Below are 26,251 nucleotides of genomic sequence, written 5' to 3'. Positions count from 1 at the left end.
CCTTGTCACCCCAGCACAAGGTCCTTTTGGTCTCCACTGCAGGGTCTGGGGAGTAGAGGCTCTCCCTGCCACACGTTTCCATACCTAGGAACAATGCCCATCGCGGGGGATTGCCTCGTGCTGGGGAGAGCACCGCGTGTTCCCTTATACAGAAAGTCAAAAGAACAAAGTAAAGCCAAATTATATTATATTATTTTTTATCGTCTAATTTTTTTTTAACTGAAAGGAAGTAGCAGAACCACTCCTGGACCTGAAGGAAGGAATAGACCAGTTGGAGAACAATAAAACCTTGGGCTTTATCCTGTCTACTCTCTTAGCCATTGGAAACTTTCTAAATGGAACTAATGTAAGTCGTCCCCATCCCTCATCCTGCAGCACCCCCCTTGCCACAAAATCCCTGCCCAGTAATTGCTGATGAAAGTTGTACCTCAGGTCCCCCAAAACACAGTAGAACAAATGACTTTTGTGTCTTCTTGCTGAAAATCTAGAAGGAATTTTGTTCTTAAGATATCAGGGCCTGGGCTGGGTGCAGTGGCTCACGCCTGTAATCTCAGCACTTTGTGAGGCTGAGATCACGAGGTCAGGAGATCGAGAGCATCCTGACTGACATGGTGAAACCCCATCTCTACTAAAAATACAAAAAATTAGCCAGGCATGGCGGCACGTGCCTGTAGTCCAGGCTACTCAGGATGCTGAGGCAGGAAAATCGCTTGAACCTGGAAAGTGGAGGTAGCAGTAAACTGAGATCTTGCCACTGCACTCCAGCCTGGGTGACAGAGCAAGATTCCGTCTCAAGATTTCAACCAGTGTCTTGCTATAAATAAGAAAACAGAAAACACACACATGATTCTTTATAAAGTGTAACTACTCTCAAATTTGACATTGGAAAACTTTCTTCTGCCCCATTTTTTTTTCCTGAGCTTATCACTCAAATATTCATGCTTACATGCATTTTGATGCTTAAAGAAAAACAACTTTAAAAAAATATTTTTAAGTTCCAGGGTACATTTGCAGGATGTGCAGGTTTGTTACACTGGTGAACATGTGCCCTGGTAGTTTGCTGTACCTATCAACCCATCACCTAGGTATTAAGCCCAACATGCATTAGCTATTAAGAAAAGCAGCTTTTTAAAATTGGCCCAGCTTTAGCCAGGAAGTAGGTGACAGCAGGCAAAGGGAGGAGGAAGTAGATGAACAGATGTAAGAGCCTAGTCCCACAGCACCCTGATTTAGGGGTGAGCCCTGGGACATGGCTCATGGCTGTGGTGGGAAAGGGCTAGAGGCTCCTTCATTCTCAGTGTGGCTGGCCCACGTGTGATCAGCCCTGGTTCATGGAACATGTGGCCCTAGGAGCTTCAGTCACAGAGAAACTGAATGTTGGGGTGACTGCAGCTGGGAATTGATTCTAACCATCTGTGCTGTTCTCTAAGAGCCTGCGTGAAACTTGTCTTTTATATTGATGTTTGCAAAACAGGCCAAAGCGTTTGAGTTAAGCTACCTCGAGAAGGTTCCAGAAGTCAAAGACACAGTGCACAAGCAGTCGCTTCTCCACCACGTGTGCACCATGGTGGTGGAAAACTTCCCAGACAGCTCCGATCTGTACTCGGAGATCGGGGCCATCACCAGGTCAGCCAAGGTAGGTCTGTGGATGCTGAGGAGTGGGCCTGGTCTCGCCACAGCCACGGGGTCTTTATCGGTCATCCTCGGGGAACACGTGCCCTATTAAGTAAAATGCCCAAGTGCTGCCTGCATTCTCTGCTCTAGAGCTTGTGAATATGATTTGTTTTGTGGCATTTCTAATGAATTTTAAGATTTTTTTCCTATCTCTGGTTCTCGGTCAGATTCTTTCCTACTGAGGTATGCAAGGCAAGCCTGCCATCCCATTCCTAAACCCCGTGTCCACTGTTGAGCACTGTTACTCACCAGGGTGGATTCTCCAGAGCACTGAAACAGCACAGCTTGTCTTAGGTGGGCAACCATGTCAAAAAGATGCAATTTGGCTCTTCCTGAGATGTCCATAGGACATTGCAGTGAGGTGTGGAGCCAGAAAACAGGGCCCTTCTGGCCCCCGCTCACCAGAGATCGGCAGTCCCTATGATCTTGCCCAAAGAGAACATTTTTACAGGGCTGTAAACAGTGTATGGCCTTGGCCCTCAGCTGTAAGCTCTTAAAGCAAGTGCAGAGTTAATATCTTCATGAACGTATGCTTCATTAGAAAAGAGACAGTCGCAGTATGTGGACACCTGGCTGCCTCTAGTGCAGGGGGTCACTGAGGCTGAGCAACTCCTGGAGGGATCCCAAACACACCAGAACTGGGAGACGTGAAGGTCTTAGGAGCACAGGAAACTCACTAGGGTAGAGGGGCAGGGGTGAAAGACACCCTTAAATAGGGTACAGCAACCAGGCCAGTGTGAAGGAACCTTCTAGAAACACCCCTGGCTGGAGCATGAGAACCGGCAGTACTGGGGTGTGTTGGAATCCAGCATGAGAGGAAGAGAGAGAGTGGTGGGCAAAGCTGGGGAAGGATGTGGGTTGGCTGCTGAGGCCTGCTTCAAGGGGCCCTTCCTCTCTGTCTGCCTTCTGCCACAGCCCTGGCTTGTGAGGACCTGGTGGCCGAGGGCCTCCTCCACCTACCTCCAGAGCCACAGGCTGGCCTCTGCCAGGTGCACTGAGCAGGGGTCCCTGAACTGGCCTATCAGAATTTTTTTCTAAGCCTCAATGTATCATGAGAAAGCGAAGCCTTTCCTATCTGGACTCAGGATTCCTTTGGTTTCAGACAAATCATTTTCCTCAAAGTGCCATGAAACCCTGCATACTTGAATCCCAGGGGCTCTGCCTAAACTCGCCTTCTCTTTTTGATGCAATAGCATCAGGAAGTCAAGTACATACGGTGTCTTGCACGCCTCCCTGCCTCACACCAGACACAACACCGCGTGTCTTCAATCCTGTTGGTGCCACAGATCCTCTCACAAAATCCATCTTTGCGGACTCTTTCCCCTACATTGTCCTTCTAAGGATGGGCCTGGAGGTCTGAGGTCGCTCCCGCAAGTCCCCTGTGGGCTTCAGCAGGCCCTGCGCATTGCCTCTGTCATGGCTCCTTACCTCCGCACACCTGCTCACCTCCACGCACCTCCCGCTCAGCCCCCCGCCACACCCTCCGCGCACCTCCCATTCATCCCTCACCCCCGCACCCTCCGCGCACCTCCCGCTCAACACCCCGCGCCATACCCTCCGTGCACATCCCATTCATCCCTCACCCCCGCACCCTCCGCGCACTTTGTGCTCACCCCCGCGCACCTCCTGCTGCTCTGGCTTTTTCTTGCTGGACACAGCCTTTCCCATCTTAGCTACTTTCCATCCACCTCAGTCCCCTCCTGTCAGCTCACCCACTTATTTATCTATTTCTTCCTCCGCTCTCATCCTTCTCAATTTTTTCCCCATCCCTCTATTAAATGGGGCCCTCTGATGTATTTTTTTCATGACTAAAAATCTCTCTGATTTATGTAATTTTTAGTCTGGAAATTCTATAAAATCATCACCTTAGAAAACCTCATCTCAGCCTCCTTCAGGCAATCCAGCCTGTCTGCACGTCCCTGAATTCACAGCCAGCGCTCTGTCGCATCTGTCCCTTGCATGTGTGAGGTGCATCTGCTGGCAACCCTCACACCCACACACAGGCACACACACGGGCCTGGTGGGGGCTATGTGTCCTTCAGAGTTTGGGAATCACCTGTGTGTACAGTCAGCCTCCTTGAGAACAGAAAGTTGTCTCATTCAGCATTTGTGTTTATGTTCAGTGTCTGGCTTAGAGACTGGTGTAGTTTCTCCGTGAGTGTTGGTGGAATGAGTGAGTGGGTAGGTGAATAAAACAACTTGTCACTCACACTATAAAGGAGATCATCACAAAGAGAAGGTGGTTGCCCATTAGTTGGTCCCCAGCATAGCAGAGCCATCCTCGTCAGACGAGGGTGCATTTCTCAACTTTAAGAGAAATATTATTGCTGAAGAATAAGAGTGCTCTGAAAAAAATTTATGAGACATCTTCTTAGTTCATCTTGTACCAGGGTTCCTTGATATCATGTTTTAATTTATAGTTCCCAAAGATTTATTTCCAAATATGGCCAAAAAAGGTGACACATGTATTGAGTTCATTTGGAGAACAGTTTTATCACTAAATAATGTGATGTCAAGATAATGACAAATACACATGTGAATAATTTTTAGCCTGCAAATATGTTTGTATTTCAAAATGTGAATTTGGTTTTGATGTTTGTTTCTCCCCAGAGGCAGTTTGGTCTCCCAATTCAGGTTGGTGTTTGGCGGTTTCAGTGTTTGCAATGTTCTCGCTCTGATTTTCAGGTTGACTTTGATCAACTTCAGGATAATTTATGTCAGATGGAGAGACGATGCAAGGCTTCATGGGATCACCTCAAGGCAATTGCAAAACATGAAATGAAACCAGTTTTAAAACAACGGATGTCAGAGTTCCTGAAAGACTGTGCAGAGCGAATTATAATTTTAAAGATTGTCCATAGAAGGATAATCAACAGGTAAGTGGATTGAGGAACTTATAGAAAATCAGTACAGTGGCATATTGAAAAATTTGTGGTGCAAATTAAGAGCTGATGGTTAAATTTACAGATTTTTGCACATTCTTGGTACATAGCAAGTACACTGATGATACACATGTTTAACAGTTTCATGGCTAATTAATTTTTCTTACACAATAATATAATGCCATCAAATCTCAAAGTTGGAAGGAATCTCAGAAATAATTTGATCCAAAAATCCTATGTATCAGGAACTGCATCTGTAAGATTCCTAACAAATTGAACCCTGCATCGCTGGGTCTGCTGGAAGAATGTCACTTATAGAGAGGACACTCCCTTTCAAGGCAACTCTCTTTGTTAGAAAAGTTCCTCTTTTACCTGATCTGCAGCTGGCCTTCAGAGGACCTTCCAGTAATGGATCCTCCAACAGCTGCTCTATGCCACAGCCTACCTGAGTGAGGTCCAGGCTCCATCACAGCACTGTCCTCGAGACCAGCCCTCCTCAGAGTCACAGGATCCCAGAAGACCCTGGAGACACAGCAGTAAGGTGTCCGACCTTGTTTTTCCCACAAGGGGAATGGGGTCTGGAACTACCCATGGCTGTCCAGGGCTGTGCCACCAGAAAGCAGTGGCGGCCCGAAGACTAGAACATGGATCTTCTAACTTCCCAGGCCAGGGCCTTTCCTACCATGGCTACCACTCTCTTCTCCTTTGCTTTGTCACAGAACACAGTTGAGGGACCCCCACCCATTCTTCCTTCCTCCCTCCCTCCCTGCCTTTCCCTTCTTTCCTCATCTCCTTCTTTCACCTTTCTTAAGCCTATACAGAACTTTTTAAGAACCTGATACTTTTATCTGCACATGAACCCTCTTCCAGCTTGTGTCAGTTTCTGCTTTGATAATCATGCTTCCAGGGTCTTCATCCAGACCACTGAGAAAATGGCAAGTAGTTTTTAAATGTTGGACAGGACAAAAATAAGGAGCAGAATCTTCCCTCCAGGCTGACAACTATCTGTTAATCAGTTCATTTGGAATTTAATTGTTCAACTATAAATCTCCCTGACTGTGCTCTATCTAGACCTTCTGGCTGTCCTTCCTTCCTCAAGGGAACTTTTAAGAGATTTTGTCAGATTTCTTACTGAAATCAAAGAGGCAGGGAATGCGAGCTGGTTTGGCCCTCCGTGCTTTGTATTATGCAAGCAATTCCCCATTTAAAACACACACACACACACACACACACACACACACACAGAGAAAGAGAGGGGGAGAGAGAGAGAGAGAACACCAACTATTGTTTGGAATGTCATGAAATTGGAGTAATTTTTTGAACGTTTTATAAAGCTGTTGAGCTTGGTTACGTTAACCATTTTATCCGAGACAGATTAAAAACTCAGTTTGGTGGTATGTCTGTTTCTTAAGCTATAAAGTATTTGCTCTGATTGTCCCATTCTCCTTGGTAAGCTGGTCACCCAGATGATGGCTGCTCCCGCCTCACCTGTCTACATCCCACTGTGGATGATCAGGAGGAGCCAGAAGTTCACTGTGGTTTTGGTGTGGGTAGTAAAAGGGGCGTGACTAAAGGGAAGTGGTACCAGGAAGTGGCCAATCCAAACTATCTAAACCGTAGAACCCTGGGTTCAAATGAAGTCTTTAGCTGGAGCCCTGCATGTAGAACTGATTAAAGCAGGACTCTCTTGTTGAAATTGAGATGGAGGACTGAGAGACCCAAGGACTGTGCCTCATTTTTCCTTCCCCCTCCCACCAACAGTCCTCAGGATCATAGCTGAGGAAACCTGTGATTTTTTTTTTTAACTTAACACATTGAGAAACTGAGGCACAGAAAGGAGAAGAACCCTAGTTCAGGGCCTTATAGCTGGTAACCAGTGGGATCATCTTAGTCATGCAAATGAGCCTAAATACTTATATTTTGACTTCAGATAAAAAAGTTTCAAAAAGCTGTCTCTTTAGGTAAAACCTAGTTTTCAAAACTGTTTCCTGGCTAAGAAAATTTTGTTTTGGATGTTCAAACCTGCATTTGTTTTAACTTTTATTTCATTTTATTTTTATTTTTTGAGACGGAGTCTCGCTCTGCCACCCAGGCTGGAGTGCAGTGGCCGGATCTCAGCTCACTGCAAGCTCCGCCTCCCAGGTTCACACCATTCTCCTGCCTCAGCCTCCCGAGTAGCTGGGACTACAGGTGCCCGCCACCTCGCCCAGCTAGTTTTTGTATTTTTTAGTAGAGACGGGGTTTCACTGTGTTAGCCAGGATGGTCTTGATCTCCTGACCTCGTGATCCACCCGTCTCGGCCTCCCAAAGTGCTGGGATTACAGGCTTGAGCCACCGCGCCCGGCCTTTAACTTTTATTTTAGATTCAGGGATACATGTTAAGGTTTGTTACATAGGTAAACTCGTGTCATGGGGGATTGTTGTACAGATTATTTCATCACCCAGGTATTAAGGCCAGTATCCAATAGTTATCTTTTCTGCTCCTCTCTCTCCTCCCACCCTCCACCCTCATGTAGACCCCATGTCTGTTGTTTCCTTCTTTGTGTCCATAAGTTCTTATAATTTAGCTCCCATTTATAAATGAGAGCATGCGATATTTGGTTTTCTGTTCCCGTGTTGGTTTGCTAAGGATAATGGCCTGCAGCTCCACCCATGTTCTCACAAAAGACATGATCTCGTTCTTTCTTATGGATGTATAGTGTTTCATGGTGCATATGTACCACATTTTCTTTATCCAATCTGTTATTGATGGGCATTGAGGTTGATTTCATGTCTTTGCTATTGTGATTAGTGCTACAATGAACATTCATGTGCGTGTGTCTTTCTGATAGAATAATTTATATTCCTCTGGGTATATACCCAGTGATGGGATTGCTGGGTCGAATGGAAGTTCTGCTTTTAGCTCTTTGAAGAATCACCATACTGCTTTCCACAATGGTTGAATTAATTTACTCCAACGGTGTATAAGTGTTCCTTTTTTCCCACAACTTCACCAATATCTGTTATTTTTTTGACGTTTTAGTAACCATTTTGACTGATGTGAGATGGTATATCATTGTGGTTTAGATTTGCATTTCTCTAGCGATCAGTGATGTTGAGCTTTTTTTTTCATATTCTTGTTGGTCATATGTATGTCTTCTTTTAAAAAGTGTCATTTCAGGGCCAGGCGTGGTGGCTCAAGCCTGTAATCCCAGCACTTTGGGGGGCCAAGGCAGGCGGATCATGAGGTCAGGAGATCGAGATCATCCTGGCTAACATGGTGAAACCTTGTCTCTACTAAAAATAAAAAAAAAAATTAGCCGAGCATGGCAGCAGGCACGTGTAGTCCCAGCTACTCGGGAGGCTGAGATAGGAGAATGGCATGAACCCGGAAGGTGGAGCTTGCAGTGAGCCGAGATGGTGCCACTGCATTCGAGTCTGGGTGACAGTGATACTCCATCTCAAAAAAAAAAAAAAAAAAAAAAAGGGTCTGTTCATGTCCTTTGCCCACTTTTAGTGGGGTTGTTCATTTTTCTCTTGTACATTTGTTTAAGTTCCTTAAAGATGCTCGGCATTAGACCTTTGTCAGATGCATAGTGTGCAAAAGTTTTCACCCAGTCTGTAGGTTGTCTGTTTACTCTGTTGATAGTTTCCTTTGCTGTGCAGAACCTCTTAAATTTAATTAGATCCCATTAGTCAATATTTGCTTTTGTTGTGATTGCTTTTGGTATCTTTGTCAGCCTGTTCCTGTGTCCAGGATGGTATTGCCTAGGTTGTCTTCTAGGGTTTTTATAGTTTTGGGTTTTACATTTAAGTCTTTAATCCATCTAGAGATGACTTTTGTATGTAGTGTAAGGAAGGGGTCCAATCTTCAGCATTTGACTAGCCAGTTATCCCAGGACCATCTATTGAGTAGAGAGTCTTTTCCCTATTGCTTGTTTTGTCAGCTTTGTCAAAGATCAGACGGTCATAGGTGTGCGACCTTTTTTCTGGGCTTTCTATTCTGTTCCGTTGGTATATGGGTCTGTTTTTATACTAGTACCAAGCTGTTGCAATTACTGTAGCCCTTTATTATAAAGTTGAGTAGTGTGATGCCTCCAGCTTTGTTCTTTTTGCTTAGGATTGCCTTGGTAATCCAGGCTCTTTTTTTGTCCCATATGAATTTTAAAAGTTTTTTTCTAGTTTTGTGAAGAATGTTTTTGGTAGTTTGATAGGAATAGCATTGAATCTGTAAACTGCTTTGGGCGGTATGGCCATTTTAACAATATTGGTTCTTCCAGTTCATGAGCATGGGATATTTTCCATTTGTTTGTGTCGTCTCTGATTTCTTTGAGCAGTGTTTTGTAATTCTCATTGTAGAGATCTTTCACCTCCCTGGTTAGCTGTATTCCTAGGTATTTTATTCTTTTCGTGGCAATTGTGAATGAGATTGCCTTTCTGATTTGGCTCTCAGCTTGACTGTTGTTGGTGTATAGGAAAGCTAGTGATTTTTGTACATTGATTTTGTATCTGGAACTTTGCTGAAGTTATCAGCTGAAGGAGCTTTTGGGCTGAGATGATGGAGTTTTCTGGATATAGAATCATGTCATTTGCAAGCAAAGATAGTTTGACTTTCTCTCATCCTATTTGAGTGCCCTTTATTTCTCTTGCCTGACTGCCCTGACCAGAACTTCCAACATTATGTTGAATATAAGTGGTGAGAGAGGGCATCCGTGTCTTGTGCTGGTTTTCAAGAGGAACGCTTCCAGCTTTTGCCCACTCAGTATGATACTGGCTGTGGATTTGTCATAGATGGCTCTTATTATTATATTTTGAGGTATATTCCTTTAATACCTAGTTTATTGAGTGTTTTTAACATGAAAGGTGTTGAATTTTATTGAAGGTCTTTTCTGTGTCTATTGAGATAATCATGTGAGTTTTGTCTTTAATTCTTAAACGTGCATATTAACCTTTCCTTTTATCCTTTTGTACTCTCTGGATGTGCAGACCCACCCACTCACTCCTGTAGATCCATTAGGCTACAGTTGCACTGTGAAAGGCACAGAGAGGGACCAGGGGAGAGGAGGAGAAGAAAACTGTTATTAGTCCATTCTCATGCTGCTAATAAAAACATATCTGAGACTGGGTAATTCATAAAGGAAAGAGGGTTAATTGACTCACAGTTCTGCACCACTGGGGAGGCCTCAGGAAACTTACAATCACAGTGGAAGGGAAACCAAACACGTCCTTCTTCACATAACGGCAGCAAGGAGAAGTGCCGAGCAAAGCAGGAAAGTCCTTATAAAACCATCAGATTTCGTGAGAACTCACTCACTATCACAAGAACAGGATGGGGGATACTGCCCCTATGACTCAATTATCTCTACCTGGTCCCTAAACGATACATGGGAATTATGGGAACTGCAATTTGAGATGAGATTTGGGTGGAGACACAGTCAAACCACATCAAAAGCCTTCCTGGGAGGCCTAGCAAACTACAGCAATGGACCTCCATTCAAGGGGGAAAGACAGGCAGAAGACAAGTAAACACCAAGACTGGTGTGCCATTGCCCAAAGTCCACCCCTCCCCATTCTGGGCTAGACACACTACTCAGTGGCAGGCTTGAGTAAGCGGCAGATGATGGAACACATCAAAGATGTTTGACTTGTGCTTTGGAGTACTGGTTGGGGGGCCAGCTTGCCCGTAACCATACGATCTTCATATCAGGTATTCTAAAATTTACAAACTAAACTGAAAAAAATTCCTTAAAAGTTTTATGGCCTCAAAGTCATATCCTTTTTGTTCTTCTGAAGGAATCCTATAATCTCTCTCTTTTCAGACGTGTAACTGGATCTTTTTCAGACCTTTACTTGTTTGTTGTTACTCTCCTTGTTTGTAAAATATATGCTTAAATAACATTTCCAATTTCTATGGTAAGTTTGGATCCCCTGCGCATCTAAAAACAATGCTCTAGAAAGTGTAGGATGAAGAATCTTGGGTTGTATCTATGTATAAAGTAGGACCCAGAACATTAATATATTAGAATGAGGTGAAGTGGTTAACTAGCTGTGGGCTGATGGATTCTCCCCTCAAATCTTCCTGCATACAGATCTTGAATAGTTGTTATATTGTACTATCCAATCCTAATATCATATCATATATTTAATATATAATATCAAGTGGTAATAAGAGCCAGGAAGAAAAAATAAGAGTATAAATGGTTAGGTAGTGACCTGACGCAGGGTGGTCAGGGAGGGCTTCTCGGAGGAGGTGGTATTTTGGGCAGATACCTGTGGGATGAGTGAGAGCTATCCATGCACCTGTCAGTGGGGAAAACATTCTAGGCATGGGGAACAGCTGACTGGATACCTTGTCAGACCTATAGTCCCACCCTGTGGAGTGGCCTCCTCACCCCTCCCCACAGGCCCTACAGGCTTTCAGCTCCTTGACCTCTGTGTCCCTCCAGGGCTCTTGTACACTACACATGGTGTCTGGGGCCCTGAGGTGGGCTTTTTCAGGGAATAACCAGGAGTCCAGTGTAGCTGGAGTCACAAGAGATGAAGTCAGAGAGGTGATGGGGCCAGTCATCCATGGCCTTATTTGGAAATGCTATATTTAGTTTATCCATGCATTATATTCATTATATCCATCCAATGCTATATTTAGTTTATCTACCCATGGACATTTGGGTTGTTTCCACTTTCAGCTATTATGAATAATGCTCCTATGAACTTTCATGCAGAAAGTTTTGTGTGTACACATATTTTCATTTCTTTTTATGCAAAGGAGAAAAATGGCTAAGTCATGTAATAACTCTGTTTATCTTTTTGAAGAGCTGCCAGATCATTTTCTATGGCTGCTAAACCATTTTATGTTCCTACCAGCACTGTGGAAAGGGTCCAATTTTTCCACATCCTCACTAACATTTGTTCTAGACTGTCTCTTTTATTACAGCCATCCTGGTGGGTGTATGTGGTATCTCCTTGTGGTTCTGATGTGCATTCCTTAGTGATGTTGAGAAGCTTTTCATGTATCTCTTGGCTGTATGCATATCTTTTTAGGAGAAATGTCTATTCAAATCCTTTGTCCATTTTTTATTTGTCTCTTTAGTGTTGTGTTGTAAGATTCCTTTATATATTCTGACACAAGTCCCTTATTAGACACATGACTTGCAAATATCTTCTCCTATCTTTTAGATTGTCTTTTTAGTCTTGATAATATCCTTTGAAACACAAAGGTTTTTAAGTTTAATGAAGTCCAGTTTACCTACTTTGGTCACTTATGCTTTGGTTGTCATATCTAAAAACATTGATCCAAAGTCATAAAGATTTCTACTTTGTTTTCTTCTAAGAGTTATGTAGTTTTGGCTATCATTTTTTAGGCCCTTTACTTTAAATACAAGTTATATGTTTACTTCATTATTCTCAAAAAGAGTAAGCCAGTGTCCCTTATTTTAAAAAATCCATATTCAAACTGTACAAATTAGAGTGATCAAAATTTTTTATCTATAAATAGTGGTATCATTTACATAATATTGTTTGCTCCACAGAAAGCTTTCCCTCTGTCTCCTACTGTGTTCTTTCTCATTTCCTAATAACTAAAAATTGGGTACTTATTTGCTCATGTAATTTCTTTTACAACATTTTAAAACAATGTCTAGTCATTTTTGTTTACAAATTAAGTAGGTAAAATAAATTTATTTTCTGCTTCTTTGGTGTTTCCTAATTAAATTAAGATTATATGTAATATCGCAAGAAATGTTTAAAAGTATTTACTCGGAAAACAGCATCAATTTACATGCTATGGATTAACATGTTATTCATAAGTTCACGTCAATTTTAAGTGTTCATTAAAAGAATTTCTAAGCAACATTTCTTTATTCCTATTCAATTCTCATATAATCTAGAAATGGTGCAATATTTTTCTAAAATACCACTTTAACATTTTTCTTACAAAAGTTTTACATATATCCATTTTAGAAAAATGTTAAAACACAGGTATGCAAAATGAAAAAGTAATCTGTTGAAGTCCTACCACCTAGATATAACCTCCATCACTAGGAAAGTGAGTTGAACTTCTGTTTGCATTTTCATTTGAGAAGAGTCTTAAAATTCAAAGCCCCAGGAATGAAGGACAGTGTCTTCTTACTGAGAGTGTGGCTTGTTGGTTTCTTTATTAGTAGTAGTAGCAGTATTTATTTTAAGTTCTGACATTGGTTTCTTACTGAGACATTTTAGACAAGTAATTTTTGTTTCTGAAAACTGAAGTCATTGCCATTACTGTTTTTTTCCTTGCAGATTCCACTCCTTTTTACTCTTTATGGGCCATCCACCTTACGCAATTCGGGAAGTGAACATAAACAAATTCTGCAGGATCATTAGTGAATTTGCACTGGAGTATCGCACAACCAGGGAAAGGGTTTTGCAGCAGAAACAGAAACGGGCCAACCACAGAGAGAGAAATAAGACCAGAGGGAAGATGATCACTGATGTGAGTTTCACACCGTCTCTCTCCTTATGTCATTCGTTTTCAAAGTAAGATCAATCAGGAATTCTCCCCACAGTTAAAAGCTGTGCTTTTTTTTTTTTTTTTGACTATTAAAAAAAATTCTTTCTTTGAAAAAGTGCTCTTAAAGTACTCATCCACCATTTCTGTGAAAATCTGCTATATAACAAACAAGGACCTAGGAGATGTAAAGTTCAGAATGTGTGGCTAGAATAGGAACATGGAACCCATTTTGGTGCGTTGCATGTTGCTGATGACATTAAATGTTTGGTTCTATTTTTACCTGTGTGATGTGGGTAAAGTTGGATGAAGACAAGTAAAATATAAAAGATAATGGCACTTATCATAGAAAGACAAATGTACTGATTGGGGAATTGAGTCACGATTTTAATCATCATTACGGTGCTATGTAACCAATCAGTTGACACATGGACCACCCATTTTGGGCATCTGAATAAATTGATGTGATTGCTCAAAGATATAATCTGATGGGCTCTCGCCAGTCCCTTGAATCATGGGACATCAGGGTGGAAAGAGATCCCAGAGGACAGCGAATCCAGTAGGAGTTTCCCTATAGCACCCTGGGGAGCCCCTGCACACTTAACATGCCTCCCCTGCTCTTGGGCTCTTTCCCCATCTCTCCCGTCTCAGCCCCAAGCCCACCCAGGTCTTGGGGGGCAGTGCATATTCAGATGACAGATGCTCAGTAAAGTGGAGTGTGAAGGGATACATGAAGATGCCAGAGACCAACAGAGATACATAGCGCAGCTTCCTTTTTCTTAATCTGCCTTTACAAAGCATAAAAACCAGGCTAGTATCTCACTTACCTCATCCATTACTGTAAGGTCGGTTCCAGGCAAAAGGCTGACATTTTCTGGGAATCCTCCTTTAGTCACTATTTATTCTTTCTTGAACAGACTCAACGATAATAAAGTCATCTTTTTGATATTGATAGGTCATATTTGGAACTTGTTGAAGGACTCTAGAGTGTGATTTTTTTTCATGGTTTGGATTGATGCCCATGGATTTCTCCCATCTGTGCATGCGTTTGAGTAGCACATGGACTTCTGGCAATAGAGGGAATGGAATGAGGAAAGGATTAAGCCACAGGGCGTGCCATCATCTGGGCAATTACACACTTCAACTGAACCCTAGTCAGGCAGATTTTTTGGGGGGAGTAAGAAAACCAATTAGGAAGACCTCACTGAGGCCGCCCTATGTGCACAGACATGTGTATACGTAGTCAGTCAAGCAGAGGGCACTTGGTTACTGCTCTCTGGAAGTTCACATTCCTGAGGGTCTGACTTACATGGAAGGCCAGATGCATTAACTTACCAATTTTGTTGTTATTTTAAGAACCATGGGATAATCATTTCTCTTATGTAAGCTCCTTGTTTTCTTGGAATTTTCTAGACCTTTAGGAAGTGCTTAGGTCACTTTTCTGCAGAGGGAGCCCTTTCTACAGCTCTGCCCCCAACCCAACCAGTTCTGAATTCCAGTACCATCAGCCAAGAGTCTTCTGTCTCCTCTCCTGAAATCTCAGTTCAGTAGGATCCTTAGCCTCTTGGAGGACAGCAACCCAGAAAGCATGTTGGATCGACTAGGGCAAACTGTAGCCCACATTTTATTCATAGTATTATTTTTTAAAGTTTAAAAACAGGGATTGCTTATTTTTGTGGCTGTGAGACACATTGGAGGGTGAAAAATACAAGCCGAACATGCTTATAGTTATGTGGATACATCAAAATTTCTTGCTAAATTCTTGAGATTTTTTACAGATCCCACTAATTTTTAAATTCTGTCTCTGAAAACATTTGGCTTTCCCAATCATAAACAGAGGTGAATGTTTCTAGAGTTTGATTGAAAAATATTTAAATTCCCATTAAAATCTGGATAGGACAGGCTTCCATCAGGAATCATTCCCAGCCTGGTCCATGTTTTTAATGGCCAAAGTAGCATCATTCATGTAGAAAGATTGCCCTCTGCTGGAAGATTAGGATATTGTCCATTAAGGAAAAGTGTACAGCCTCGGGTTTTTGCAACTCAATTATTAAGGGCTCATTGTGCACCCAGCAGTGCCTGGGAAACCAAGGAGGATATGAGTATAAAGAAAAGCTTATATCCCAAGGACATCATAACCTTGTTAAAAATGGCATATACACAACTTAAACCACTGAAAACAAAGCCAGACTTATAGACTTAGAATCACAGACCCCCTGAAAGTTGGAGCTAGAAGAGATTTTAAAGAAAACTGTTTGTAATAAGTCACCTTGAATGCACATGCTGAATAAAACAAGGAGGCACGTGGTAGCATTTAGAGATGAGAGGTCTGAGGGTAAAATCTGCAGCCCCCAAGCACCAGCTCCTGAGTACCTACCTCTCTTCTTCTCTCCCTGTTTCTGGGTATTCAGAAGGCTTCCTTTCTCATCATCCAGGTGTCTTGCCAGGCCAGGATCAGTGAGCAACTAATTCCTCATCCTGTGTACAAAGTTGTCCCTAGAGCAAATGGTGACATAGACAAGGCAACACGAGGCAACTACAGCCTTTCTGCCGCATTCACACTCCTGATGTGGGCTGTGAGAACCTAGGCTGGTCAATCCCAGGCCTCCCATGTTGGAGGGAGCGGTAATCCTGGGAGAGACCCTTAACTTCTCTCAACCCCGGCTTCCTCTTTTATAGAAAGGGAATGATGATTACTTTTAGGGATGTTGAGAGGGCCAAGATTTTATATATGTAGCACCTTGAACATATGTGAATTTCTGGAAAAATGCCAGCCTTCCCAGATTATATAAATAAGATTTTTTTAAAAAGAGTAATGGAATAGGGCTGTTGTCTCTTGTCACAATGCCATTTGGGTGAGGCAGTGTGGAATGTGATGGACTGGAAGTGGTTTGTCATTTTAACTTCCAAAAGCGTAGTTCATTCTCAAAACACTTTAATCTGATTTGCTGGCCTGGCCCTGTAACCTCATGGACACTCCTAAATTGAAAGTGTGTTTAATTTGTGATCAAGAGATTGACATGACTTTTCACTCTCTATTTATTTTAGAAGAGGGATATTTTATTTAAAGTAACTTAAAGCAGTTTAGTGCTAACATCATTAAAAGTACGGAGAGTCAGTTCAGGTGGCCACCGTGAGAAACAGGTGAGATGTTAAAAAGGAATTAATTTCATGCTCCTGAGGAGAGAGTAATCTGAGCATGCTGCTGGAGCAGTTGTCCCACTTGTCCTGGCTGGCCTGCATGTGGAAGGACTAGCGGTAGCCCAGACCGGCAGCCTGGGCAGGGAGGGATCCTGCGCTTGGGATGGGATGGGAGGGCCGGCAGCTGACAGTCAGAGCCAAGCAAATGGAAGCCAGTCCACTTAGAGAGACCTTGGTGACTGTCAGGCAGTGATGGGTTCATAAGGATGTGGCCAGCCATGCCATATGGTTCACAGAGCAGGACACTCTCAGCAGGATGCAGAGCTGCAAGTGAGGTCGGTGCTGGTCAGGGAACCGAATAAGCTGACTGTTGACCTCAGGGACAGCCCCAGAAGATTGACCTGGAGCCCTGTAAGTCTCTCTGGTCACGGGTGATCTTGGAGTTCACGCAAGGAGTGTTCAGATGAGGACAAGAGGGTGGGGCCTGGCAGCTCCCAACTCAAGAGGATGTATCCTGGTTGTGGTGACAGTTTATTTACTTGGAATTTTATGTGCCATTGAGATGATCTTTTTGCTGACTTCTGTGCCTTCTAAGAATCCCTTCTGTCTTTTCTGTCCTGTCCTGTCCTGTCCTGTCCTCTCGGGTAGACTGATGACGAGGAGGAAGTTGAGGTATGACTGTTTATGAACATGAAGAATGCCACATTTGACCACCTCATGTATGCTCTGGTCTAACCTAACATAATCAGCATGAAGTGTCAGCACCATTCAGTGCTTTAAACAATGCATGGACATTTTTCTGGTTGGTTTTCGTGTGATCACTAACCACCTGACAGGGACCCTCATCATGCCATGTGTGCCAAGGACTGAAGGGTTAAATGCATTTTCTGAGCTGTCCCTGAGGCCTAGCTAATCAGTAACCATGTCACAAGTGGCAGGTTTAGCAGGTCTCTCCCCGCTGCTGGAAAAGTAGACAGAGACTTTTCCTTTGGCAACTTAAATATGAGAACTAGATTCCAGAATAACCACATGAAGAGGCCTGAAATCAAAGAGGAAGTGGGGCAGTGGCCAAGGGCCAGGCTAGAGTCTCAGCCCCTAGCCAGTAGGCAGCCTCTGATGTGTGCCCATTTCCTCTGCTGGTGTTAATGGCTCCCATGGGCCAATGTCCATGCAGTGGTAGACGGCAGGGGCTCCTCACCAGACCCTGGATGCAGGTGCGAGAACCAGAGACCACGGGGGCTAATTGGCCCTGGAAAGTGAGGAGAGAGCTGTGTAGATGCTACAAGCCACAGATATGTCCCCAACCCTGTTGCCATGGCTGAGACACTGGGTGACAAAGGAAGCCAGCAATCTGTGGAGCTATTTTTTGCAAATGTTAATCTGACTTTTTGTTCTTCATCCAGGTGTTTGGCATTGTGTACGTATCGTATTCCAGCATACCTCTTTTAAAATATGTATGTCCTGACCTTTTGTTCAGTTAGAGAAAATCAGCATGAATTTCTGTGTCTTGTTCTGTTCTGCACCCTGACACTAATTCTTTTGGGGTCCCTGGCAAGCCACGTATTCTTGAAGGACCTCAGTTTCCTTTTCCATAAAAGCAAGGTGGGACTAGGTCTAGAAGAATTCTTCCCAACTCTTAACATGCTAGAATTCTGTGACTAAATCCCACTTTTGTAATTCTACCATCATAAGTGATACTTAAGAAAAATTTAACTGCTTTCTGGCACTAAGTAAAAAAATAAAGCCCAATATGCTTGGTTAACAATGCATATTTCATTTCAATTCTCGTATCAGGGCTTTGGTGTTAGAAACACATTTGGCTTTAGACTTTCCCAGAACCAACGCCAGTCGCTCCTGGCAGCCGCCCTTTGAGGGGATCTGAGTGAGTGAGACCACTACAATGGATGAATGGGTGGTGGTCCTTCTGGGGGCTGGGGGCTTTTCTGTCTCATATTAGATCTTCCCGTAGGCCCAGATGTTTTGTCATTAGTTAACAATTTCAGTGACTGCTGTAATGAATGTGTCTGCAAACAAAACAAGACAGAGGAGAGGAGGTTTTCCTCAACCATGGGTTTTAGAAGCTTGAGTTGTCTTTTTGCGGAGTCTCCCTCACCTGCTAACTTCCCCTTGGTTTTGCAGTCCGGCAAGTTTTCCGGCAGTTCTCCAGCACCCCCATACCAGCCGCAGGGTCTGAGCTATGCGGAGGATGCGGCTGAGCACGAGAACATGAAGGCTGTGCTGAAAACCTCGTCCCCCGCCGTGGAGGACGCCACCCCCGCGCTGGGCGTCCGCACACGCAGCCGAGCAAGCCGAGGTAACTCCTGGCTCGTGGGGCTCATCTTGTCTTCTCAGGTTGGCCACTCCAGGGGGGTCCGGTCTCCATGGCAGGCTGTGGCCATGGCTGTGACTGCCCTCAGTTCCAGTGCCAACCTAACCACACACATTCCTTCACTAGCGTCTTCCTGACCCACCTTCAATAGCTTCATCTCCAAAACAAACATTCCCACCAGAGTACCTTACTTCACACAGACGCAATCCTTACGGGGGTGATCTCCCGAGGGAGAGCTGGGGCGGGCAGACTGCGCCCTGCAAGCCAACTCCAGCCTTCCCCCTGCTTCTAGAAATAAAGTTTTGCTGGGACACAGCCATACTTACTCATTTGTGTAGTGTCTGTGGCTACTTTGGCAGAGTTGAGCCACTGTGACAGACACTGTAGGACCCACAGAGCCTAAAACATCTACTACACAGGACGAGGTTGCCAACCCCTCCATACAGCACTACCCCTGGGTCCCTTGTTTACACCCTTAGGCAGAGACAAAAACTGAGACTTCAAAATGGTGGCCAGATTTGAGTTTCCAGATTTGTTTTTATCATTAGAAGGGATTAGGATGCATTTGACATCTGCGAATGTTTCCTCGTGTTTCCTTGGTCTGGCCTGATAACCCGTTTACCCTCCTGGGTTTCCTCGCTGCCTGCAGGGTGAAGCCCACACTATTCACACTGTTCTTGGAGGCTCCTGTAGGCGGGGCCTGTCCTGTCTCCCAAGCTTGGCTTTCCTTCAGCCTGCATGGTCACCGCAGTGCTTCTCGGCACCCTGCATGTCCCGGAGTCCCCGCTCTTCTCATGCTGCTCCCTCAGTTCAGGATGCCCGCTCTTCTGCCTGTCCCATTCCATTCACCTCCATTCACCTCCACACCCTGTGGCACCCAAAAAGGCCTACGACATCCCATGTTATGAGCTTCTCTGTGCCCAGCAGCTCTTGCAGGCTTTGTATGCTAGGCTAAACATGGCCAACAGGGATGTGAAGGAGAACATTAATGCCTGCACCATGGTGACCCCAGCCATCAGGCCGGAGTCTTGAGCCCCTGTGCCTTGGTGGATGGAAGAGGAGTGCAGTTGAAGCCTTCTTAGGGGGTGGATCGCAGTAACGGAACATAAACGGGTTGTACCAATTTTAAAGGAAAAGAAACATCTATTCCTGACCAGAAAGGATGAAGAGAAAAGATGTTGCTGGGTTTGTACAACATGGGGTCATCCTTGCTGGCATATGAAAGGGATTAGAATGGGAGGCTATTCAGTTTCTCTGCACATTAATGCCCATCTCAAGGGAGACTTCTGCTTTCATGTGTCATGTGTTATGTAGTGACAAGTCACCCACCTGCTACAACAACTAGAAATAAAAATAATCAAGCCTTCTTTTAAAAAACACTATAGAACTGTAAAAGGAAAGAGGACTAGACAAACTAGAATTGGAGGTGAGCTGACACTGCCTCTCTGTGAGCATTTGCCAAATCTGGGCACAAGCTGAGGACTGGGCTTACAGTGATGGAGTGACTCAAATGGGAAAGAGAAGCCAGCAGAATTTGTAGTAGTTGTGTGAACTGGTATAAGAGACTGAAATTGAGAGGAAGCCAAAATGCAGATGATTTTCTCATGAGACATTTGCTAAATGCAGCACTGCGGAATGGGGGTTGGAGGGAGGAAGGTCAGTGGGTGATCCTGGGCTAGAAAGGTTGAAGGAGATGTCCTGCAGTCTTTAAACTGAGGAGACAAAGATAGGCTAGAGTAAGCACCTTGAACAGATACTCACTGATCTTGGCCTCAAGAAAAAGAGAAGTGGGAAGTGGACTGCTTGTGAACTAAAGCTGCTATCGGGCCTAAACCCAGCTCAGTACCTCACTGTATCTGTTAACAGAAGAGAAAAGACTCTCTGGAGGAAAATAACACTGTCTTCAGTTTCTGCATTCTTCTATATACAAAGTCCAGTATAGTAAAAATTACAAGCCAGAGGAATAATATGAAAATATGACCGAAAATCAAGAAGAAAAATAGATAATAGCAGTGGACCCATAAGTGATTCAGATGTTGAAATCTACAGTCAAGGACTTGAAATGACCATTATAAATGTTAAAAACTAAAAGGAAACATAGACAGATGGGTAAAAGGATAGATAATTTCAATAGCAAATTGGACTCTATAAATAAGAATGAAATGGATATTCCAGAACTACAAAATATCTGAAATAAGAAACTCATTGGATGGGCTTAATAGAGATTGGTCACAGCAAAAGAGGAAAAATGAATCCAAAGGCAGGTTAATAGAAAATGTACAAACAGAAGCATAGTGAGAAAAAATGGAAAGAATAGAATAAAATGTAAGATCTGAGGGACACAGTTGAATGGTCTAACGTGTAATTGGAATACTGGAAAAAGATGGATCAGAAGCAGTATTTGAAGAGATTGAATAGATTTGAAGAGATGGCTGAGAATTTACCAAAACTGATGATAAATATCAACCAACATATTTAAGAAACTTAGCAAATCCAAGAAGAGTAAGTACAAGGAGAACCATACCATAAACAAAGTGCTAAAATAAATAAAGATAAAACCTTGAAAGCAGAAAAGAAAGATACATTACATCCTATGGAGCAATGGTAATAATGATGGCTCAATTTTCAAAAGGAACTATAGAAGGCAGAAAAAAAAGGAATGATACCTTTAAACTGCCAGAAGAAATAACTTCAACTACAGAAGTCTGTCTTCAGAGAAATTATCTTTCAGAAATGAAAGCAAACTTTTTACATTAAAACAGTACAATATCCATTTTGACTTAAGTGTTTTCCTTGTAGACTCTTCAGATTAGATTTCTATAAAGGGAAAAACAAATTTCAGTGCTTTCAAATCTCAGTTTTCATGTTTTTTTTTAGAAATATAAAAGTAAAGTGATAGTGTGCTATTATGGTCTACAATGCTTTATCCTCTCCACCACATCTCAAATGTCTTGCTAACACTTACTAACTAACATGGTCCCTTGGGTATGTAAAATGTATGTGCAGTATTACCCTGATGGCTATGGTGTGGGTGCAAGGGTTCCAGGAAGAGGAATGTATACATGACTAGGAAGAATGGAAATAAATGGTAATCAGGCAGTGGGAAAGTAACCAACAGGAGCGGACATAAAGTAGAACCAGGAATGACGTCTTAAGAGAATGAAGTCATCATAAAATTGAGTTTGACAATCTTGGACCTATGGCAAGATGTTTCCTTTCAGCATCTCCTGACACGTTACATTGACAGAAGATCCTTAGGGTTGTGTAGGATGGAAAAGTATAGGTAATTCTCAGAGGGAAGATTAGATGATGCCTTCATTTCTGGCCCAGTGCTCTAATAATGTATTATAAGCAAAGACAATTTATTGAGCTTTGCATGTTTTTAGAAGGTAGTTTGGCATTTTAAGGTAAGACAGAGAATTATACATCAGTAGGCAAAAGGGAACACAGGAAATTGCGGAGTAAAACACAATTGCACGATTGATTGCTCTACTCTGAGGAGGACCATTGTTCAGAGGATCTGCAGAGGCCCAGTCTAAAAGCTGTGGCATTATAAGGACTTTTACTTCCAATTAGAATACCTCGACCATTCTGAGAATGCAGACGCATTCAGCAGCAATTTCAACAGTTTATTTTTGAAAAGAGTCTATTTTTTAAAGGGTTTATAATGCTGAAAAAACTGACCTAATAGCAAGTAGATCAAATTCCCTTGGGTTATAAGCACAAAAAGTACAATTTACTGTTTTTGCATGTGCCCATGCTGTAGGTATGCTATCATTTAAAAAATAATAATAATAAAAGCTAAGCAAAACAAATTAAAAAAAAAAAAAACCTGTATCAATAATAACAGAAATCAGAGTCTCACTTTGTTGCCCAGGCTGGAACATAGTGGTGTGATCTCAGCTCACTGCAACTTGTGCCTCCTGGGTTCAAGCGATTCTCCTGTCTCAGCCTCCTGAGCAGCTGGGACTATGGATGCACGCCATCACGCTCAGCGAATTTTTGTATTTTTAGTAGAGACGGGATTTCACTGTGTTGGCCAGGCTGTTCTCGAACTCCTGACATCAAGTGATCTGCCTGCCTCAGCCTCCCAAAGTGCTGAGATTACAGGTGTGAGCCACCGTGCCCAACCAACATAAATCTTAACATTTGAAAACATCATTGTTCTATAGCCACAGGTTTTACGTACATGCAGGTGACAGGGCACCTGGTATCGTGACTCTCCTTTTGCAAAGTGTGAAATATTTATGTATTTAATTCAGTCATGAATTTTACTATTAGAAATTATGACTACTTTATAGCACAGTATGTATTTGCAGCAATATTTCAACTAACACACATACACACATGAAAATCACAGTCCATTGAACTGTGATCCACTGTTCCCAACCATTTCCATTGATACCTATTTTTCTTGGTTCATTCATTACCAGTCAGGTGGTTGTAAGCACTTAAAAAAAATTAGTGTGGGAGAACTCAAACATTTTAACTATTTATTAACCCTTTTTTCCTCCAAGTTGGGAAAAGCTGGCAGTTCCCTAGCCTGTGTTATACTTTAATCAGGCTGGGGGTACTTTTGTGCCATAGGCAATGATTCTGAGAATTCTCACCTACAGGTTTCTGAAGTTGTTGTGCATCTACTATAAAATGAAGTGTAGGTGGTAGAAATTAACAATTTTGAGCATATTGTACATCTTTCCTCTTGTAGCAACATATATTCACTATCGTATAGAAGAGATTTCACAAGAAGGCTGGTCAATTACAAAGATGTAGTTCTGGATATATTACATTAGCATTAATTTCTAACTGTTTAACATTGCAGTTGACCTTTGAACAACTTGGATTTGATGGAGCACATCTACCTACATGCAGATTTTTTTCCAACAATACAGATGAAAAATAGAGTATTTACAGGATGTGAAGCCCATGTATATAAAGGGCTGTAAACTCAAGTTCTTCAGGGTTGACTGTGGAACTTGATTATGCACAGATTTGGACATACTTGGGGGTGCTGGAACCAATCCCTCTGTATACTGAGGGATGACTGTACACGGGACCCATGTTTTGGTGATGCTTTCTTCTGATTTGTTTTAATATGTAGCTATTTATAAACTACAGAAAATGTGGTTGAGGGAGGAGATTTATGTACCAGAGAAAATTTAAGTTAACAACCCCTTTGCTGTTTAGAGAGGGCAATCCTGTTACAGTTGCCTATTAAAGGCTAGATAATTCAAAGATAAACTGTGTATTATAAAAATCTATTGCTTTCTACTTAGTGAGAAGTTAGGGTCAGCTGACATTGACTAGGCACATACAACCGCAGATAGAGCTGTCTCAATAAGACCTTCAGTGGGTCTCTACATTACTGGGTGTGCACCACCAGATATTGATGACTGTGCAGCAGGGTGTGGCTTGGGTCATCTGCCCTCAGATGATCACAGGACCTGGCAGGCAAAGACAACACACCTGGGTTGGAGAGTTAAATAATAATGAGAGACAAGAACACAGCTGTGTTACAGGGTGGTATGAAATAAGTGCCCCGTGTATGGGTTTGATCAGAGCCTGTGGGGTAGCAGTCACGGGGCCTGCAGGGTAGAGTGCTCCCTGCAGTGGGGACAGGTTAGCCCTCTGGATCTGTCACTAGCTCTGGGGCTCTAACTCTGGCCTTCCCTGTGATCTGTTGCTGAAAGAACTCAGTTGCTTGGAGGAATAGTGCTGCGCATCATCTTTCGTATTTTCCTTCTGAGTATGTTGTGCACTCTGGCTGTTTAATTCTTAGGATCCACTAGTTCCTGGACTATGGGAACTGATGACTCGCCCAATGTCACAGACGATGCAGCTGATGAGATCATGGACCGCATCGTCAAGTCGGCCACCCAAGTGCCCAGTCAGCGAGTGGTGCCGAGGGAGAGAAAACGATCCCGGGCCAACCGGAAATCTTGTGAGTGCATTAAAGGAGGCGTGAGTGTTCACCCCTACAGGGATCTGCCCTCCCATTCTATGTGAACTGGGAAAGGTGGAGCCACAGCTCCGGTGAATTGTCAGTGGCTCCCAGAGTGCCTACTTGCACTCCTCCACAGAAGATTTCAGGGTTGGCTGTCAATGTTGGCCATTGTGGAGGAGGGGAGCTGCAGCCACACCTGTTCAGTGTATCTGCCATTGGTGGCTAGGCCTCTCTCAGTGCATACTTTGTTCCCAGGAAGGTATGAAAAGTCCTTAAGTGTCTGTGGGGTATTGGAGCGAGCACTAGTGGAGCCCATCGTTAAGTCCAGCCAAGATGCTCTGCTAGAGGCTGTGTTTCTGCCTTGCACCCAGCACCAGGGGGCGCTTGTGGGGCTGGAGACTGGCCCTCCTCGGTTCATCGCTGCCCACAAGCATGATGAAGGCAAAAACCAGAGGTAGCAAGTGATTTGATGGTCACTGGGATGCTTGAAACATTTAACGTGGCCTAAGTTGACCATTTTTTCCTTTTCCCACCAAATAGAGGATTCAACTAAATCAGAGTGACTGATTTTCCTTTTTGGTCTGAACCTACTGCCTGCTCCTGCCCACCCAGCTCATGGGTGTGGGGTTGCCTCTGCCTGACCCTCTCAGGGACAGTGCTCCGTAGGGAAACAGGATCCTGTGGATCCTTTGACATCTCCCTGCATGAGCTGTGGCCTTGAGTGTTTCAGAAGAGTGCTCAGCCCGCCGCTGGGTCACTCTAGAGGCTGCTTGAGTCTCCACTGGCTTTGCCTCTGAGAATAAGGGCTAGTGACAAGGCAAGAAAGCCAGTGGCTTCCTCCTGTTTTCTCCCAAAAGTGAAATGAGTGTGAGTCCAGCTAGGCAGAGAGTTGAGTAAGCACTCAAATTCAGAGAGCCCCGAACGTGTTCCACCCTTGAGATTCACACAGGAGGTGACCAGGATGTGGCCTGTGTATGTTGGACCCAGTGGTTCTGCTTGATCCATTTACAAACGTTTCCAGGATACAGAACACTAACCCACATTCCTGTGGTCCCCTGCTCCTTTCCTATGATCTGCTTTAGTTTCTGATGAGAATTTTTCCCCAGAAAGGAAAATAACACTGGAGTTGGGGGTGGGAGTGCAGATGGGATGGGATGGGGAGCAGGGAATGGGATTCTCATTCAGTAAGACGGGTGGACTGAGCGTCTGTTTCTGACAAGCTCCTAGATGAGGTTAATGCCTCTGGCCCTTGGTACACACTGAGTAACAAGGTTCTTGAGCTGTGGTTCTCAACCCTGGATGCACATTAGAATGTTCTGCGGAGATGCTTGAATTCCTAATATTTGGGCTGCACCCACACCCACTACTTCAGAACCTCAGGCGTGAGGCCTTGAGGTGTGGGTCCCTGCCCCTTGGATTAGTGGCATTAGGTGTGGGCTTTCTCTTTACTGTATGCCTTCCTCTGCTCTCCACTACGTTTATTTCATTTTTTAAATGGAGAACTATCATTCAGGGAGACTGGCTTGTACATATTCAAGAATATGTTTATAGATTCCAACATCAATATCTAAGGCATTTACATTTCTTTCTTCTGATATTTTCCTATACTCTCAGTGCTACTATGAATTTTTTGCTCGTCTCCTGGTGCACTTGTAAGAACTTGGCTAGGGGCTTGCAACTCAAAGTTGGACCTCAGACAATATGAGTATCTCCTGGAGGCTTGTTGGAATTGCAGATTTATGGGCCCTCTTTCCAGGGCAACTGATTCAAATCTGCATTTAATGAGATCCCCAGGTGATTCAAGTTCATAATAAGAT

The 26,251-nt window shown here is 43.4% G+C and overlaps 1 protein-coding gene across 3 annotated transcripts in view; it reads left to right on the top strand.

The window, feature by feature from the left end:
- The window catches only part of FHOD3 (formin homology 2 domain containing 3), a 482,714-nt gene that overhangs the window by 447,536 nt on the left and 8,927 nt on the right, over nucleotides 1-26,251 (top strand). For 2 of the 3 annotated variants that reach the window (XM_023207642.2, XM_023207641.2), the window contains 6 exons: nucleotides 227-346; nucleotides 1,475-1,636; nucleotides 4,360-4,550; nucleotides 12,813-13,005; nucleotides 18,301-18,475; nucleotides 24,270-24,431. In XM_023207642.2, the coding sequence (XP_023063410.1) occupies nucleotides 227-346; nucleotides 1,475-1,636; nucleotides 4,360-4,550; nucleotides 12,813-13,005; nucleotides 18,301-18,475; nucleotides 24,270-24,431 (1,003 nt within the window). Of the gene's footprint in view, nucleotides 1-226; nucleotides 347-1,474; nucleotides 1,637-4,359; nucleotides 4,551-12,812; nucleotides 13,006-16,809; nucleotides 16,834-18,300; nucleotides 18,476-24,269; nucleotides 24,432-26,251 lie in introns of all 3 variants that reach the window. The other variant, XM_023207640.2, reaches the window with a different exon arrangement.

This window comes from Piliocolobus tephrosceles, chromosome 18, assembly GCF_002776525.5.
Source record: "Piliocolobus tephrosceles isolate RC106 chromosome 18, ASM277652v3, whole genome shotgun sequence".
NCBI lineage: Eukaryota > Metazoa > Chordata > Mammalia > Primates > Cercopithecidae > Piliocolobus > Piliocolobus tephrosceles.
Note: the sequence above shows the minus strand (reverse complement) of the source record. Positions and strands in the feature narration are given on the sequence as shown.